The 15,512-nt window shown below is 44.5% G+C and overlaps 1 protein-coding gene across 1 annotated transcript in view; it reads left to right on the top strand.

Annotated features, from left to right (window-relative positions):
• NWD1 (NACHT and WD repeat domain containing 1) overlaps positions 1–15,512 on the top strand; it is a 56,582-nt gene that overhangs the window by 28,136 nt on the left and 12,934 nt on the right. Inside the window, 4 exon segments of the mRNA XM_021683152.1 lie at positions 2,380–2,502; positions 8,723–8,925; positions 13,133–13,405; positions 14,463–14,553. Of these exon segments, the coding sequence (XP_021538827.1) occupies positions 2,380–2,502; positions 8,723–8,925; positions 13,133–13,405; positions 14,463–14,553 (690 nt within the window).

Here is a 15,512-nt window from a genome sequence, read left to right as displayed (position 1 = left end):
TCCATCCATCATCCATCCATCCATCCATCATCCATCCATCCATTATCTATCCACCTTCCTTCCTTCCATCCTTCCATCCTTCCTTCCTTCCATCTCCTGTCTGTCCTTCTGTCCATCCATCATCCATCCATCCATCCATTCATCCATTCATCCATCCATCATCCTTCCTTCCTTCCATCCACCCATCAGTCATCCATACTTTCATTAGCTATCTTCATTCTATCCCTCTCTCCACACCACTTATCTTTCCATTTCCCTCTTCTGGACATCTTCCATCCACTCACCCCTCCACCCATTTATCAACTCGCCCACCCATCTCTCAGTTGATTCATCCATCTACTCATCTCACACCCATCCATCCACTCATCCATTTATCCAGCCAGCCATTTAGCTATCCACTCATGCACCAGTCTACCTCCACTCATCCATCCCTTCATCTGCCCACCCGTAATCTCTTGCATTAATTATAAGGCCACTAAATATACAATGAACTTGTGGTTCAAATGTCAATTATTGCAACTCAGGCCATTTCTGTGCCATGGGCCTTGTAGGGAAAGATACATTCCCAAGGCATAGAGCTTCCAAAATAGAAATTCTAAGAAATTAAGTATGATGCATGGAGGAATTGATTTAGGGACAGCTGCTAGAATGCTGTGTTAAGAAAGGTTCTGAGACCGAATCTAGTTTAATGGGTAAGACTGTATTTATTGGGTTACAGGTTCAAATGCTATAACAAAGGACAAGATAGCAGTGACTTAAATAAAATAGCGGTTCATTTCCCCCTCACTTAACAGTCCAGGCGTTAAGTAGAGGTAAAACTCCAGGTCTCCAAGGTGTCAGGGACCTAGACTCTTTCAGTCTCGTTTGCTGCCATTTTCAATGTGAAACTTCCATTTGATGGTTCAAAATGGCAGTTCCTGCTCTGACCCACGCCATGGGCATTCCAGCCAGTGGGAAGTGGGAAGGGGAGGTGGATGGAAGATCCCTTCCCTTTGAGGGCATGGTCTAGAAGCAGACTTTATCACCTCTGGGATGAGTGTCTCATTGGTGAGAACTTGGCCATCTCCAGCTGCAAGGGAGCCTGGGAATTACAGGGTCCGGATGAGTGCGGACTCCGTTAACACCTGTGGGCTCCTGGCTTGGTTACAAAAGGAAACACGACAGGATGGCTCTGGGGGACAAATCTCAGATAGTGCAGGAGCTGATTCGTGGTGTCTACCTCAGCATGGGCATAAGAAGTTACAGTCTGAGTGAAATTTTGTTTTTGCCATCCCTCGGTGGGGGGAGATGGTCTGTGTTTCGGACCCACCATGCCTCTCTGACAAGCCCCAGTCATGGCGAAGCTGCGGAAGTTTCTACCCATTCTGGGCTTCAGTTTGGTCATTTTGTAAATGAGAAGTTGGAGTTCACATTTCCAAGGTCACACCGTAAGTGACCAGAAAAAAAAAAAAAGAAAGAAAGAAAAGAGAAACAAACCCCATGTCCTCACTCCCTGTCCCAATGAGGCGGGAACAAAATCTGGGCTTCTCAAACTTGGATTGGCTCTGATTTCAACACTTCCCCCTCACTATTTTACATCTGGGGAAACTGAGGCACGGAGCAGGGGAAGGAATTACCCGAGGGCATTCAGAAAGTCTGGTCTCCAGCTATCTGGGCCAGTGTTTTCTCCCGTGTAACTTGGTGCCTCTCTCCTCAGCGATGTTTCAGTCAGGACCCAGCAGCGAGCCCTGGGCTGTTGTTTGCCCAAATTATTGGCAAATTTTTTTTTTCTTTGGAGCACCAGCCTTTATTTTTCCATACGTGTTGATCTCAAAGAGAAGTCAGAAGCAGAGTCCTCGTTCTCAGCCAATATAATTCCATTTCTGAGTCTTGTCCAACTAGGGCAGGGTTTCTCAACCATGCGCTATTGACATTTGGGACTGGGGCATCCTCTGCAGGGGGGAGGGGGCATCCTATGCATGGCAGGGTGGTCAGCAGTTCCCCTGGCCTCCTCCACCCACCGGATGGCGGTCGCACCCTACTTCCCAGTTGTGACAGCCAAAAAACATCTCCAGACATTGCCCAGTGTCCCCAGGCTCCAGACCTTCCCCAGGAGCAGAATCACCCCTCGGTGAGAACCACAGAACTTGGGAGACACTTGTGACCTCGATGTGGTTTGGTCCCTAAGAGCAACGTAAATGTTACAACCGAGATCTGAACCTGGCCTCCAACAGTGCTGGCTTCAAAAGCCTGGCCCTGCCACTTTCTGGGTGTGTAGCTCTGGACAAGGGACTGAACCCGTGCCTCAGTTTCCCCATCTGTGGAGTGGAGCCCCATTAGAGGACCCCGTGGCTGAACCCGGGAGCTGATGTGGTCACTGTTGTTCCTGTGTGGCCACAGGCATCACTGCCATGGCGTGGAGCCTGGAGGAGAGGCTGCTGGTTGTTGGCACCCAGGACGGCTTTGTCGCTGTGTGGGACATGGAAGAGCAGCAGATGATCCACATCCTAACTGGACACACAGGTGAGGCTTGGGAAGTTGGCTTCGTCAACTTAGTCATCAAGATAAATAATATTTCGGGGTGCCTGGGTGGCTCAGTGTGTTGAGCATCTCACTTTGGCTCCGGGGATGATCTCGGGTCCTGGGATCGAGCCCCACGTCCGTCCGGCTCTGTGCTCAGCGGGGAGTCTGCTTCTCCCTCTCCCTCTGCCCCTCCCCCACTCCTGCACACACACTCTCTCTCTCGGATAAATAAATAAAATATTCTTTAAAAAAAGATAAATAATATTTCAATGCAATGTTTTTTTTTTTAAAGATTTATTTATTTATTTATTTGACAGAGAGAGACACAGTGAGAGAGGGAACACAAGCAGAGGAAGTGAGAGAGGGAGAAGCAGGCTTCCCGCGGAGCAGGGAGCCTGATGTGGGACTCGATCCCAGGACCCCGGGATCACGACCTGAGCTGAAGGCAGACGCTTAACGACTGAGCCACCGAGGCGCCCCTCAATGCAATGTTTTAAAAAAATCAAAATTAACGCAAAAAAATCCACCATGAATAAATAGCAAGCTGTCTTAAAGACAGGATCAGCAATAGTGCTGTGCCAAGCCATATGGAAGCCAGAGGCAACAGGGAAACGCAGCGATTTGGCACCTCCTTAAATTTGGCACCCGAGATGAGTGCCTCACTCGCCTTACCTTAATCTTGGCCCAAGTCAGACTCAAGTATTTGGGAAGGCAAAATATAGTTACAGATTGTAATGAGGACAACAGGGTGTCATCAGCAACTGTAACCCAAGTGACCCACTGAGGGCAGGCAGGTGTAAGGCATTTCTTCCAGTGGAGACGATTCAGCCAAGACACCAGGGGTGCGAACAAAGAGGTGGGCAAAGGGCAGAGGGGTAGGAAGAGGAAGAGCATCCCAGGAATGGGAAACAGTCAGTGCAAAGGCCCTGACAGGGGGAAGGAGGCTGGCATGTTTCCAGAAACAGCAAGGAAGCCATGAGGCTGGAGCTTGAGACGTTGTATCAAATGAAAGAAGCCCACATCATGTATATGATTCATTTATACAAAATGTCCAGAACAGGCAGATCCAGAGAGACACAGAACAGATTAGCAGTTGTTAGCTGGGGAGGGAGGAAGGGAAAGTGATTGCTCATCGGGACAGTGTTTCCTTTTGGGGTGATGGAAATGTTCCAGAATCAGATAGAGGTGATGGTTGCACAATACTGTGAATTATTATGTCAGTGAATTACACACCTCCAAATGGTTTACACGATAAGGAGAGAAAGGGGAGGGAATGCCAGGTTTTGAAAATATTCTAAATTTAGACCGTGGCGATGGTTGCATAGCTCTTGACCAGACAAAGACCAATGAATTGTACCACTGTCTGTGGAATGGGTGAATTTTATGCTTGTGCATTAGATCTCAATAAAGGTATTATTTTAAGATTTTATTTATTTATTTGAGAAAGAGAGGGAGCGAGAGAGAGAGCACAAGGGGGGGGGGGAGGCAGAGGGAGAAGCAGACTCTCCACTGAGCAGGGAGCCCAATGCGGGACTACATCCCAGGATTCTGGGGTCATGAAGTGAGCCGAAGACAGACCCTTAACCTACTGAGCCACCCAGGTGCCCCTCAGTAAAGGCACTAAAAATATTATTTCATCGTGAACCAAAAATGTATACTACTTCTTATTTTTTTCTCAACATTTTGCCATAAACATTCTTTTTTTCCCCATTGAATCTTTTTTAAACAACTTTATTGAGTTGTAATTGACATAGCTTTCCTCCCATTTTAAGCATAGGATGCAACAGTTTTTGGTAGATTTGCTGAGTTGTACAACCATCACCATAATCATAGAACTTTCCATCACCCCAAAGGAGTTCTCTTTGCACTGCCTGCCCACTTTGTAGTACATCTCCACCCCTACCTACCCCCAGCCCCGTGGCAGGCACCAATGTGCTTCCTGGGTCTATCAACTCGCCTTTTCTGGACATTTCATGCAAATGGAATTGCACACTATGTGATCTTTTGGTACAGCGCCTGATGTGTGTGAGGCTCGTCCTCGCTGTTGCATGAGGCAATAGTTTGTCCTCTGCATTTTGCCGAGTCCATCCGTTGTATGGAAGGGACAGCATGTGTTTATCAGTTGATCACATCGGTTGAAGGACATTTACATGGTTTCCAATTTGAGGCTGGTATGAGTCACGCTGCTATGATCCATCAAATGTCATATTTATCATGTTGAAATGCAGCAAAAATAGTTCATTCTTCTCAACAGATCATGTTCCAGAATGTATTAAATGATTTTTTTTGGTAATTTATTTTATTCCATTTATTTTATTTATTTTTTTTTACTTTTTGCTATTTTAGGCTACTTCTAGTTATCTGCTATCGTGGATAACACTGCGACGAATCTCTTTTTACTCTCATCGATATTTTTTTCCTTCTGTTGAATATTTCCAGTGAGTGGAGTCTTGAATTGGAGGATGTGAGCATTTCTATGGGTTTTGAGAAGTGGCATCTTATTGCTTTCCAAATAGGCTGTATGTATGTAACAGAATAACCCTCCTCCCCAACCCCAAAGCTGCAAGCATCAGATGTTCTCAACTTCTTTGTTTTTTTTTTTTTTCTTCCAAGGGCTGGGAGTGAGGTGGGTCCTGATAGAGTCTCTGTCAAATAAGATTCCATTCATTTTATTATCATCAGGATAGCTATTTTCCTATAGGTCTATTCAATATTTGTATTTTTGTGTGCGTGAGCTGTCTCTCCAAGACCTGAACTCATTTACCAATGGACCTTGATTCATTTTTGAAAAAGTCATCAAACTTTGTAATTAGGAAATCTCAGTAATCGGTTTATTGGCAAAACAGAGAGCATTAGGGGCATATGTACTAAGGAAAGTGAAAGTTTCCCATCACATGCTGGTGAGCTGGTCATTCATCCTGGCTTGCAAGAGCTGATGGTGAAGTTTTCAGGAATGTGGTGAGACAGTTATCAAACACAACCATTATTTTTTAATTTTTTAAAAGATTTTATTTATTTATTTGAGAGAAAGGGAGAGAGAGAGAAGGGGGACAAGCAGACCCCGTGCAGAGAGCAGAGCCCAATACAGGGCTCGATTCCGCAACCCTGAGATCATGACCTGAGCCAAAATCAAGAGTTGGCTTGAGCAAACAACCGAGCCACCCTGGCGCCCCAAACACAGCCATTATAAAATATTCAATTATAGAAGCTTGCAGCTAAATCAATTCCATTAAAATAAGGTAATAAATACTCAAAACTCAGCATTTTCTTTCTTTCTTTTTTTTAAGAGTTAACATTGTAATACCAGGTCCTTACATTTTTCCCTTCTGTGATAACTTTGAGACAAATCCTCTGGCTCTCCTCCTTCATGAACTCACTCTCTCCTGCATACTTCTCTTTCACAGCCTACCCACTTTATTTTTTTTTTAAGATTTTATTTATTTATTTGAGAGAGAGAGAATAAGAGAGCGAGAGAGCATGAGATGGGGGAGTGGGAGACGGAGAAGCAGACTCCCCGCTGAGCAGGGAGCCCGAAGTGGGACTCGATCCTAGGACTCCAGGATCATGACCTGAGCCAAAGACAATCGCTTAACCAACTGAGCCACCCAGGTGCCCAAAACTGAGCACTTTCTAAGTATCGTACCACACTGTATTACCTATTACCCATGTGGTGGAAATGGGGTGCTTGTTACTGGTTTCTCTTTAAGACCCTACATTCAGTGACGTCATGTTAGTGGCTTGAAATCAACCAGGGATGGGAATATTTACACCAAGGAAACTGGCAAATGCCACAAATCAGGGTTTTCCCCAATCTCCTTGGAGAGTCGTTGTGAAGCATTTACTAGTCCCTTTCCCCAAGGGGTGTTTGGATATACATAAATATGTGTGGTTTTATATAAAGTCACATAAGCTTTTGCTTGTATAACCTGTTTCTTTTTTCAGTTAACATCACATATTTTGCCTCTTTCCATATTATGTATGTATCTCTAATTCATTTTAACTGTAGCACAGTGTTCCATGTGTGGGGATATTTTGTAACGTATTACTACGTACACAAATTTGGGGTTGAAAAATACCCAAATTGCAACAAATAAAAATTTCCCACTCCTCCTGTCATTTAAATTATAAAGAAATAAAACTCCCTTTAGTCTCTCCCATCCATCGGTCTCCATGGAAGTGATCAGGACTCACGGTTTGTTATATGCCATAAGCAATTTTTTTCTAGACTTATGCAGACATGGCTCTGTATAGGCTCATGTACTTTGAGTTTGTGTCGAAAGCAGATGGTGCTATTTTATACACTAGGCTGTAACTTGCTTTTTTCACAATATATTGTAACAATACTTTGTAGCGGCTGAGAGCCTGGGTTCTGGGCTGGATTCCTGGTTCCACTACTTATTAACCATGTGGTTTTGGATAAGTGACAGTACTCAGCTCTGCCTCTGTTTCCATATCTATACAATGGGATAATAATAGTACCTCATAGACTTTTTATAAGATTAAAGGAGTTTAATGCATGTAAAGTACTAACAACTATACCTGTTACATAGAAAGCCCCCAGTAAGTATTGGCGGTTGTAATAATTTATTACGGTTAGGTGTATATATAGATCTATCTCATTATTTTTAATGACTGCATAACATTCTTTATAAGGATGCACCATATTATTTAACAACTTCCTTTTCATAAATAGGTTGTTTGCAATTTTATTTTTATAAGACAACACCGCAACTAACATCCATATCTTTACACTCCTATGCTATTACTTCAGCAAGACACATTCCTAGAAGTGGAATCGCTGAGTCAAATTGTATGCACATTTTTCCTTTTCCCCTCTTTTTCTGAGCATTTTATTTTGAAATAATTCTAGACTCACAAGAAGTTGCTAAAATAGTGCAGAGAAGTCCCTCATACCCTGTATGCGCTTTCCCAGAACGGCAACATCTTATATAACTATAGTGTATTAACAAAATCAAGAGACTACACACTTTAACTTTTGGTAAGTGTTACCAAATTGCCCTTTACAAATTTATATATCAATTTATACTTCCATCAGCAAAGTATGAAAGTAACTTCCTTCTTTCTTTTTTTTTCTCAAGATTTTATTTATTTATTTGAGAGAGAGAGAATGAGAGAGAGAGAGCACATGAGAGGGGGGAGGGTCAGAGGGACAAGCAGACTCCCCGCCGAGCAGGGAGCCCGATGCGGGACTCGATCCAGGGACTCCAGGATCATGACCCGAGCCGAAGGCAGCCGCCCAACCAACTGAGCCACCCAGGCGCCCGAAAGTAACTTATTTCTTGTATCTTTGTCAGTAGTACAGTGATCAATCTTGAAAATTTTTGCCAGGGACGCCTGGGTGGCTCAGTACGTTAAATGTCCGACTCTTGATTTCAGCTCAGGTCATGATCTCAGGGTCATGTGATTGAGCCTGGCATAGGGCTCCAGGCTGAGCATGGAGCCTGCCTGAGACTCTTTCCCTCTCCCTCTGCCCCTCCCCCCCCAACTCGTGCATGCACATATGCACGCACTTTCTCTCTCCCAAAAAAACTGCGAATATTTTGTGTAATAATGATATATTGGTATTTCATCTTGCATTTTTGTGATTACTAGTGAGGTTGCACATCATTTTCTAATGCTTATTGTCTACAAGTGCTATTTCTGTAAATTTCCTGTCTATATTCTTTGTCCAGTTTCTGAGGAGGTTGTTTGCATTTTCCCTGATTATTTGTAAGAACTTTTTGTTTATTATGGAAAGTCTCCATTATCTGTTATATATTACAAATATTTTCTCTTAATCTGTCATATGACTTTCAACTCTATCCTCCTGAAGTTTTGCATTTTTATGTAATCCAATTGATCAATTTTTCCTCTTTATGTCTTCCAAATTTCGTGTTTTGCTTGGAAAATATCTTTCCAAGATTGTAAAATTTTCTCTATAACCTTACCTTATTTTTACATGTTTATTGATTTTGAACACTCCCTGGATAATGCTGAACTTTTATAAATTGCAGTGATCTCTGTTTATTACATATTCACATCTGGGCAATTGATTTAATCATAACCAGTTGCACTCTTAATTGAGTTTTGCCACATTCCATTATTTGTAATTTGGTTATGTTTGAATCCATCATCTTTTCCAAACCGACAGGCATTTTGGTAGTTGGAAAGTCAAAATGTTTTCAGCTAATACATTCTCCCTGACCCTGGTCTGCTGCAGGAGAGGTGAGGTATGTGAAAGTGTTTGCCAAAGGGACGCTCGCCCTCTCTGCCTCAAAGGACCACACACTGCGCTTGTGGGATTTACTCTCTGGGCAGGAGAAATTCACCATTTGGGACGGAGGCTCAAAAGATCGCACTGAGATCTGCAGTCTTCACATGGATGAAGCAAAGAAAGTTGTATATTTGGCATCTGGCTCAAAGGTAACAAACACCTGCCCTGTTTGCAAAGGAAAGCTACGACCAGAGCATTGCAAGACAGCATATGGTGTTTCTAGGAGATGGGGCTCCCTAATAGGGGGTGGGCATAAACAGGGGTGCACAACCACTGGATAGGATAGTATAAGGGGTTTCAAACTTCACAGTTGGATTAGATGATCTTGATAGTTCTTTCTGACCCTAAGAGTTGAGACTTTTCATCTTTTTTCTTTTTTCTTTTTTTTTTTTAAGATATATTTACTGGGGCACCTGGGTGGCTCAGTTGGTTAAGCCTCTGACTCTTGATTTCTGCTCAAGTCATGATCTCAAGGTCATGAGATCAAGCCCCATGTTTGGCTCCAAGCTCAGTGGGGAGTCTACTTGAGATTCTCTTTCTCCCTCACCCTCTGCCCCTCTCCCCACGCTCTCTCACTCTCTATCTCTCTCAAAATAATAAATAAATAAAGATTGATTGATTGATTGGTGGGGAGGGGCAGGGGAAAGAATCTTCAAGCAGACTCCCCACTCAGCAGGGAGCCTGACGCGGGGCTCGATCTCATGACCCGTGAGATCATGACCTGAGCGGAAATCAAGTCGGAGGCTTAACTGACTGAGCCACCCAGACACCCCAAATCTTTTTTAATTCGGTCATTTTAGTGCTATAAATTTCTCTCTGAGTACAGCCTTACTTGCATCCCACAAACCTTGCTATGTCATATTATCATTTACCTTCAGTTTAAAACATTTTCAGATTTCCCTTTTGATTTGCTCTTTGGTCCATGGGCTATTTAACCAACTGAGCCACCCAGGCGCCCTAAATAGCACACTTCTAAATAGCCCATGGACCTGGGGCGCCTGGGTGGCTCAGTTGGTTAAGCCACTGCCTTCGGCTCAGGTCATGATCCTGGAGTCCTGGAATCGAGTCCCGCATCGGGCTCCCTGCTTGGCGGGGAGTCTGCTTCTCCCTCTGACCCTCCCCCTTCTCATGCTCTGTCTCTCTATCTCATTCTCTCTCTCAAATAAATAAATAAAATCTTTTTTAGAAGTGTGCTATTTATTCCCAGATATTTGAAAGGTTCCCAGGTAGCTTACCTTTTTCTTTCCTAACTTAATTTCATTTGTATGATGAATCCTGTCAAATGTATTGAGACTCATTTTAGGGTCTCTCTTGGTAAATGTTCCACATACATCTGAAAACAATTTGTGTTCTGCTGTGTTATTCCTCTATGTCAGTTACAACCCTGTGATCTGATTATGTGATGAATAGAGACGCAGTAGAACAGTGGGTGAAAGCTTAGGAACTAAAGGCGTGGGGAAAAAATCTGTACCTAACTCCCAGTTGACTTCTTTGTAAGCTGAGTGATCTTGATCATATCACCGTACCTCTCTGCCTCCATTCTTCGTCTACCTGATGAGATAATGACTAAAACACCTGGCATAGTGCTTGGTGCATAGTAAGCACCAAATACTTAATAGCTATTATTATATTTTATTAGTAACGGGCAGATGTTAACATAAGTAATATTGGTAGCTTATAAACTGTGCTGTCCAATATGGGTGGTCACCAGCCAGATGCGGCTACTGAGCACTTGAGATGTGCCTATTCTGAATTGAGATGTGCCGTAAGTACAAAACACACTGGCTTTCAAAGCCTTAGTAAATAGAAATAATGTAAAAGATTTCAGTAGTGATTTGATATTGATTATGTGTTGCAATGGTAACATTTGGACATAAGGCTAAACCAAATATATTATTTAAATCGATTTCACTTGTTTCTTCTTACTTTTTTTTTTAAAGGGACGAATACAGAATTTGAAGTCACGCAGCTTTACATTATACTGTTATTGACAGTGCAGGCTTAAATATTAGGGAGGTGTTGACTGATTTCAAAACTGGTTAAAGAAATCACTTTGTTTATCAGCAGAAGTTTGGAAAACACAGTAAAGAAATAGGAAATAATAGGGGTGCCTGGGTGGCTTATTGGGTTGAGTGTCCGACTCTTGGTTTCGGTTCAGGTCTCATGATCTCAGGGTTGTGAGATCCAGGCCGGCTTTGGGCTCGGCGCTCAGTGGGGAGTCTGCTTGGATTCTCTTCCTCAGCCCCTCCCCACACTCAGACACTCTCTCTTGCTCTCTCTTTCTCTCTAAAACAAATAAATCTTGGGGCACCTGGGTGGCTCATTCGTTAAGCATCTGCCTTTGGCTCAGGTCATGATCCCGGGGTCCTAGGATCGAGCCCCGCATCCTGCTCCTTGTTCAGCGGGAGGCCTGCTTCTCCCTCTCCCGCTCCTGCTCCCCCTGCTTGTGTTCCCTCTTTCTCTGTGTCTCTCTCTGTCAAATAAATAAATAAAATCTTTAAAAAACAACAAAACAAAACAAAACAAAAACAAGCACCATATGAGTCTATTTATATGAGGTCTCTAGAGTGGTCAAATCCATAGAGACAGAAGGTGGAATGGTGGGGAGTCTGTGTTTCATGGGGACAGAGGTTCAGTTTGGGAAGATGAACCAGTCCTGGAGATGGATGAGGGGGTTGGCTGCATGCCAGTGTGAATATGCTTAATGTCCCGCAACTGGACAGTTAAAAATGGTTGCAATGGGGCGCCTGGATGGCTCAGTCGTTAAGCGTCTGCCTTCCGCTCAGGTCATGATCCTGGGGTCCTGGGATGGAGCCCCGCATTGGGCTCCCTGCTCAGCGGGAAGCCTGCTTCTCCCTCTCCCACTCCCCCTGCTTGTGTTCCCTCTCTCGCTGTGTCTCTCTCTGTCAAATAAATAAATAAAATCTTTAAAAAAATAAAATAAATAAATCTTAAAAAAAAAAGAAATAGGGGCGCCTGGGTGGCTCAGTCGGTTGGGCATCTGCCTTCAGCTCAGGTCCTGAACCAGGGTCCTGAGATGAGCCCCGGGTGGGGCTCCTTGCTCAGCGGGGAGCCTGCTTCTCCCTCTGCCTACCGCTCTCCCTGCTTGTGCTCTCTCTCTCTCTCTGTCAAAAAAATAAATAAAATCTTTTTTATTTTATTTTATTTTATTTTTTAAAGATTTTATTTATTTATTTATTTGAGAGAGAGAGAGAGAGAAACAGCACGAGAGGGGAGAGGGTCAGAGGGAGAAGCAGGCTCCCTGCTGAGCCGGGAGCCCGATGTGGGACTCGATCCCGGGACTCCGGGACCATGACCTGAGCCGAAGGCAGTCGCTTAACCAACTGAGCCACCCAGGTGCCCCATAAATAAAATCTTTTTTAAAAGAGATAAGAGATAATAATAGTTAATCCCAAAGACAACCACTGTTTTACATTTACATGAGTTTGTCTCTTGTGGTGTGTGGGTATGCACATACAAGTGCACATGTGTGTAAGTATAACACAAAATGGGGATAAAACCATATAGAAAGCTAGGTGTGCAGCTTTATAATCTATTTTTATTTGCCCATAACCTCAAACATTCTTCAGAATCAGCAGGCTTAGTGATTTCGTGAGATGTCCTTGCACTGACTCCACTATAGTTTTTTTTTTAAGATTTTATTTATTTATTTGACAGAGAGAGAGAGAGACAGCGAGAGAGGGAACACAAGCAGGGGGAGTGGGAGAGGGAGAAGCAGGCTCCCCCCTGACACGGGGCTCGATCCCAGGACCCTGGGATCATGACCTGAGCCGAAGGCAGACGCTTAACCGACTGAGCCAGCCAGGTGCCCTGGTTACTATTGATTTTAAAAGGTACTTTTTTTGGTGAGGTTAAATATGAAACCTGCCGTAATCAAGAATTATTTGTAGTGAACAGATACGTGAATGCATACGTTACGGCTGACTTTTTTCCCCATTTTTAAGACTGTTATTTTGGAGAAATTTTAGGTTCATGGAAATGTTATAAAGCTATTATAGAGAGTTCCCATATGCCCGTCTATCCAGTCTTCAGTCATGTCAACATCTTACATAACCAGGGTACATCTGTCACAGCTAAGACATTAATACTGGTAAAGTTTCTATCAGTCTCAGACTTTACTCATTTCATCAGTTTTTCCACAAATGTCCTTTTGCTGCTCTAGGATCTAATCCAGGATACCTCTCCCCTCTGCCTTTTTTTTTTTTTTTTGGAACTAACAGTGTTGAAAATAAAATGCATGCCCTCTGAAAAAGCCCAGGTTTTGCATCTGACTCCGGAAAACTTGCAATCCAGGTCTCTTGGTGAGATTGCCCTTCCTTTCCATGATTCCATCAGGTCAGTGCTTGGCATCTGGCAACTGCAGAGCTGGTTTTCCGTATCTTGGGAGATGTGTCTGACCGCTGGATGTGCGCAGCTGTGCTGGCTTCCCGGGCCATGCTGCTGACCGTGTCTGAGGCTGGCGTGGTCAGTCTGTGGAGCTCAGCCGCAGGAAAACTGCAGGGGAGGCAACACTTATCCAGCATCAAAGAAGAAACACCTACCTGTGGGGTCTCGGTCCAGAAGCAAGGCAAGCTGGTGGCCGGGTTTAGCAAGGGCTCCATCTCTTTGGTAAGTCTCTCTCCTGAGTTTGATGCCCACACCACTCAGCTCCAACGTGCTCAGATGTCCTAGAAGTTGGGAGAAACCACTTCCCCTTTGATCTTTTCATAAATGACATTTGGTTTCTTAATTTAGGGATTTGCAACTAACTCAGCGTGATTCAGGAAACATCTCTTGGTGTCTCCTGGGGGCTGACCAATGTGGGTCACTGTTGGCACTCATGTCTCTGGACATAGCCAACTGTCCTCGGCCGGCTGGGTTGGCACAAAATTGCCCTCCCCACCCCTTGAGAACCACTGCCCTGGACACATTCAGGGAAAAACTTGCAGAACAGTGTCTCTGATGGATGGTGCAAAAAAGCATGGTCGTGTAAGTGCTGATCTATGCAAACGGATGCAGCAAAGCAGACAACAGTCCCTTCTGGGGGGAAGGGAGAACGGCAGGAAAGGTGAAGAGGTGCTCATGGTGTGCTCTGGATACTTCTTTTTTTTTTTTTTTCATCTTATACAGGATTGTTGTTTAATTTTTTTTTTTTTAAGATTTCATTTATTTGTGAAGGGGGGGTGGAGAGAACAAGCAGGGGGAGTGGGAGAGGAAGAAGCAGGCTTCCCGCCGAGCAGGGAGCCCGATGTGGGACTCGATCCCAGGACCCTGGGATCATGACCTGAGCCGAAGGCAGACGCTTAACGACTGAGCCACCCAGGCGCCCCAAGGTTTTTTATTTCTTTATTTGACAGAGAGCATAAGCAGGGGGAACAGCAGGCAGAGGGAGAGGGAGAAGCAGACTCTGCTGAGCAAGGAGCCCGATGCAGGGCTTGATCCCAGGACCCTGGGATCATGACCTGAGCCGAAGGCAGATGGTTAACAGACCTTGGGAAGCCCCCCATGATGGCCCTATGCGGTGGTCCTGTATCATCGCCCATTTCACAGATAAGGAAACTAAGGCATCCAAGGGCTAAGGCACTTGCTTCAAAGCTGGTGAGCTGTAGAGCCTTGCCGCCAAGCTCCTGGCCCTGGACCTTTCACCCTGTGGAAATGCTTGATGGGCATCCTTGACTTTGCACAGGTTTCCCCTGAAGGAGACAGCCTGCTGGAGAAGCTTCCGGAAGCCGTGAGGTTCCTTATACTCTCTGAAGATGAGGCCCTTCTCGCTGCAGGTAGCGTCTAGCTCTTATTCGGAGCCATGAGGAGCTAACTCCAGATTTGGTTGCAAGAGCAAAGGGGCTTGGGGGGTGGGAGGAGTGTTGGAGAGACAGCCCTAGACCAGCGGATGGCAACCTTTTCTGCAGCAGGCCACACAGTACACATTTTTGGCTTTGCAGACCCAGTGGTCTCTGTGGCCACAAATCAAGCCTGCCCCTGTAATGTGAAAGCCGCTGCAGATGCTATCTCACGTGGGCGTGGCTGTGTGCCCCTCAGACCCCGTTTATGGAGGCCGAAATTTGGATTTCGTATCATGTTCACCTGTCACAAAACAGGAATCGTGTTTTTATTTTTTTTAATTTTTGCTCTTCATGGTTGTATTCTTTTTTTTTTTTTTTTTAAGATTTTATTTATGGGCGCCTGGGTGGCTCAGTTGGTTAAGCAACTGCCTTCGGCTCAGGTCATGATCCTGGAGTCCCGGGATCGAGTCCCGCATCGGGCTCCCTGCTCGGCGGGGAGTCTGCTTCTCCCTCTGACCCTCTTCCCTCTCATGCTCTCTGTCTCTCATTCTCTCTGTCTCAGATAAATAAATAAAATCTTTAAAAAAAAAAAAAGAATTTGGCATCTGTCTTTATAAGAGTGATGAGTCAGTATATTTCTCTTGGTTACAGTGTCCTTGTCAGGTTTTCAAATAAAGCTTATCCTGGTCTCATAGAAAGTATTTGCAGGGCGCCTGGGTGGCTCAGTTGGTTAAGCGACTGCCTTCGGCTCAGGTCATGATCCTGGAGTCCCGGGATCGAGTCCCGCATCGGGCTCCCTGCTCGGCAGGGAGTCTGCTTCTCCCTCTGACCCTCCCCCCTCTCATGTGCTCTCTCTCTCTCAGTCTCTCTCTCAAATAAATAAATAAAATCTTAAAAAAAAATTGACATGTCATTACTAGAATTAAATCTTTAACATGTCATGTCATTACTAG

Source organism: Neomonachus schauinslandi, chromosome 1 (assembly GCF_002201575.2).
Source record: "Neomonachus schauinslandi chromosome 1, ASM220157v2, whole genome shotgun sequence".
Taxonomy (NCBI): domain Eukaryota; kingdom Metazoa; phylum Chordata; class Mammalia; order Carnivora; family Phocidae; genus Neomonachus; species Neomonachus schauinslandi.
The sequence above is the reverse complement of the archived record's forward strand: the minus strand, read 5'-3'. Positions and strand labels throughout refer to the sequence as shown.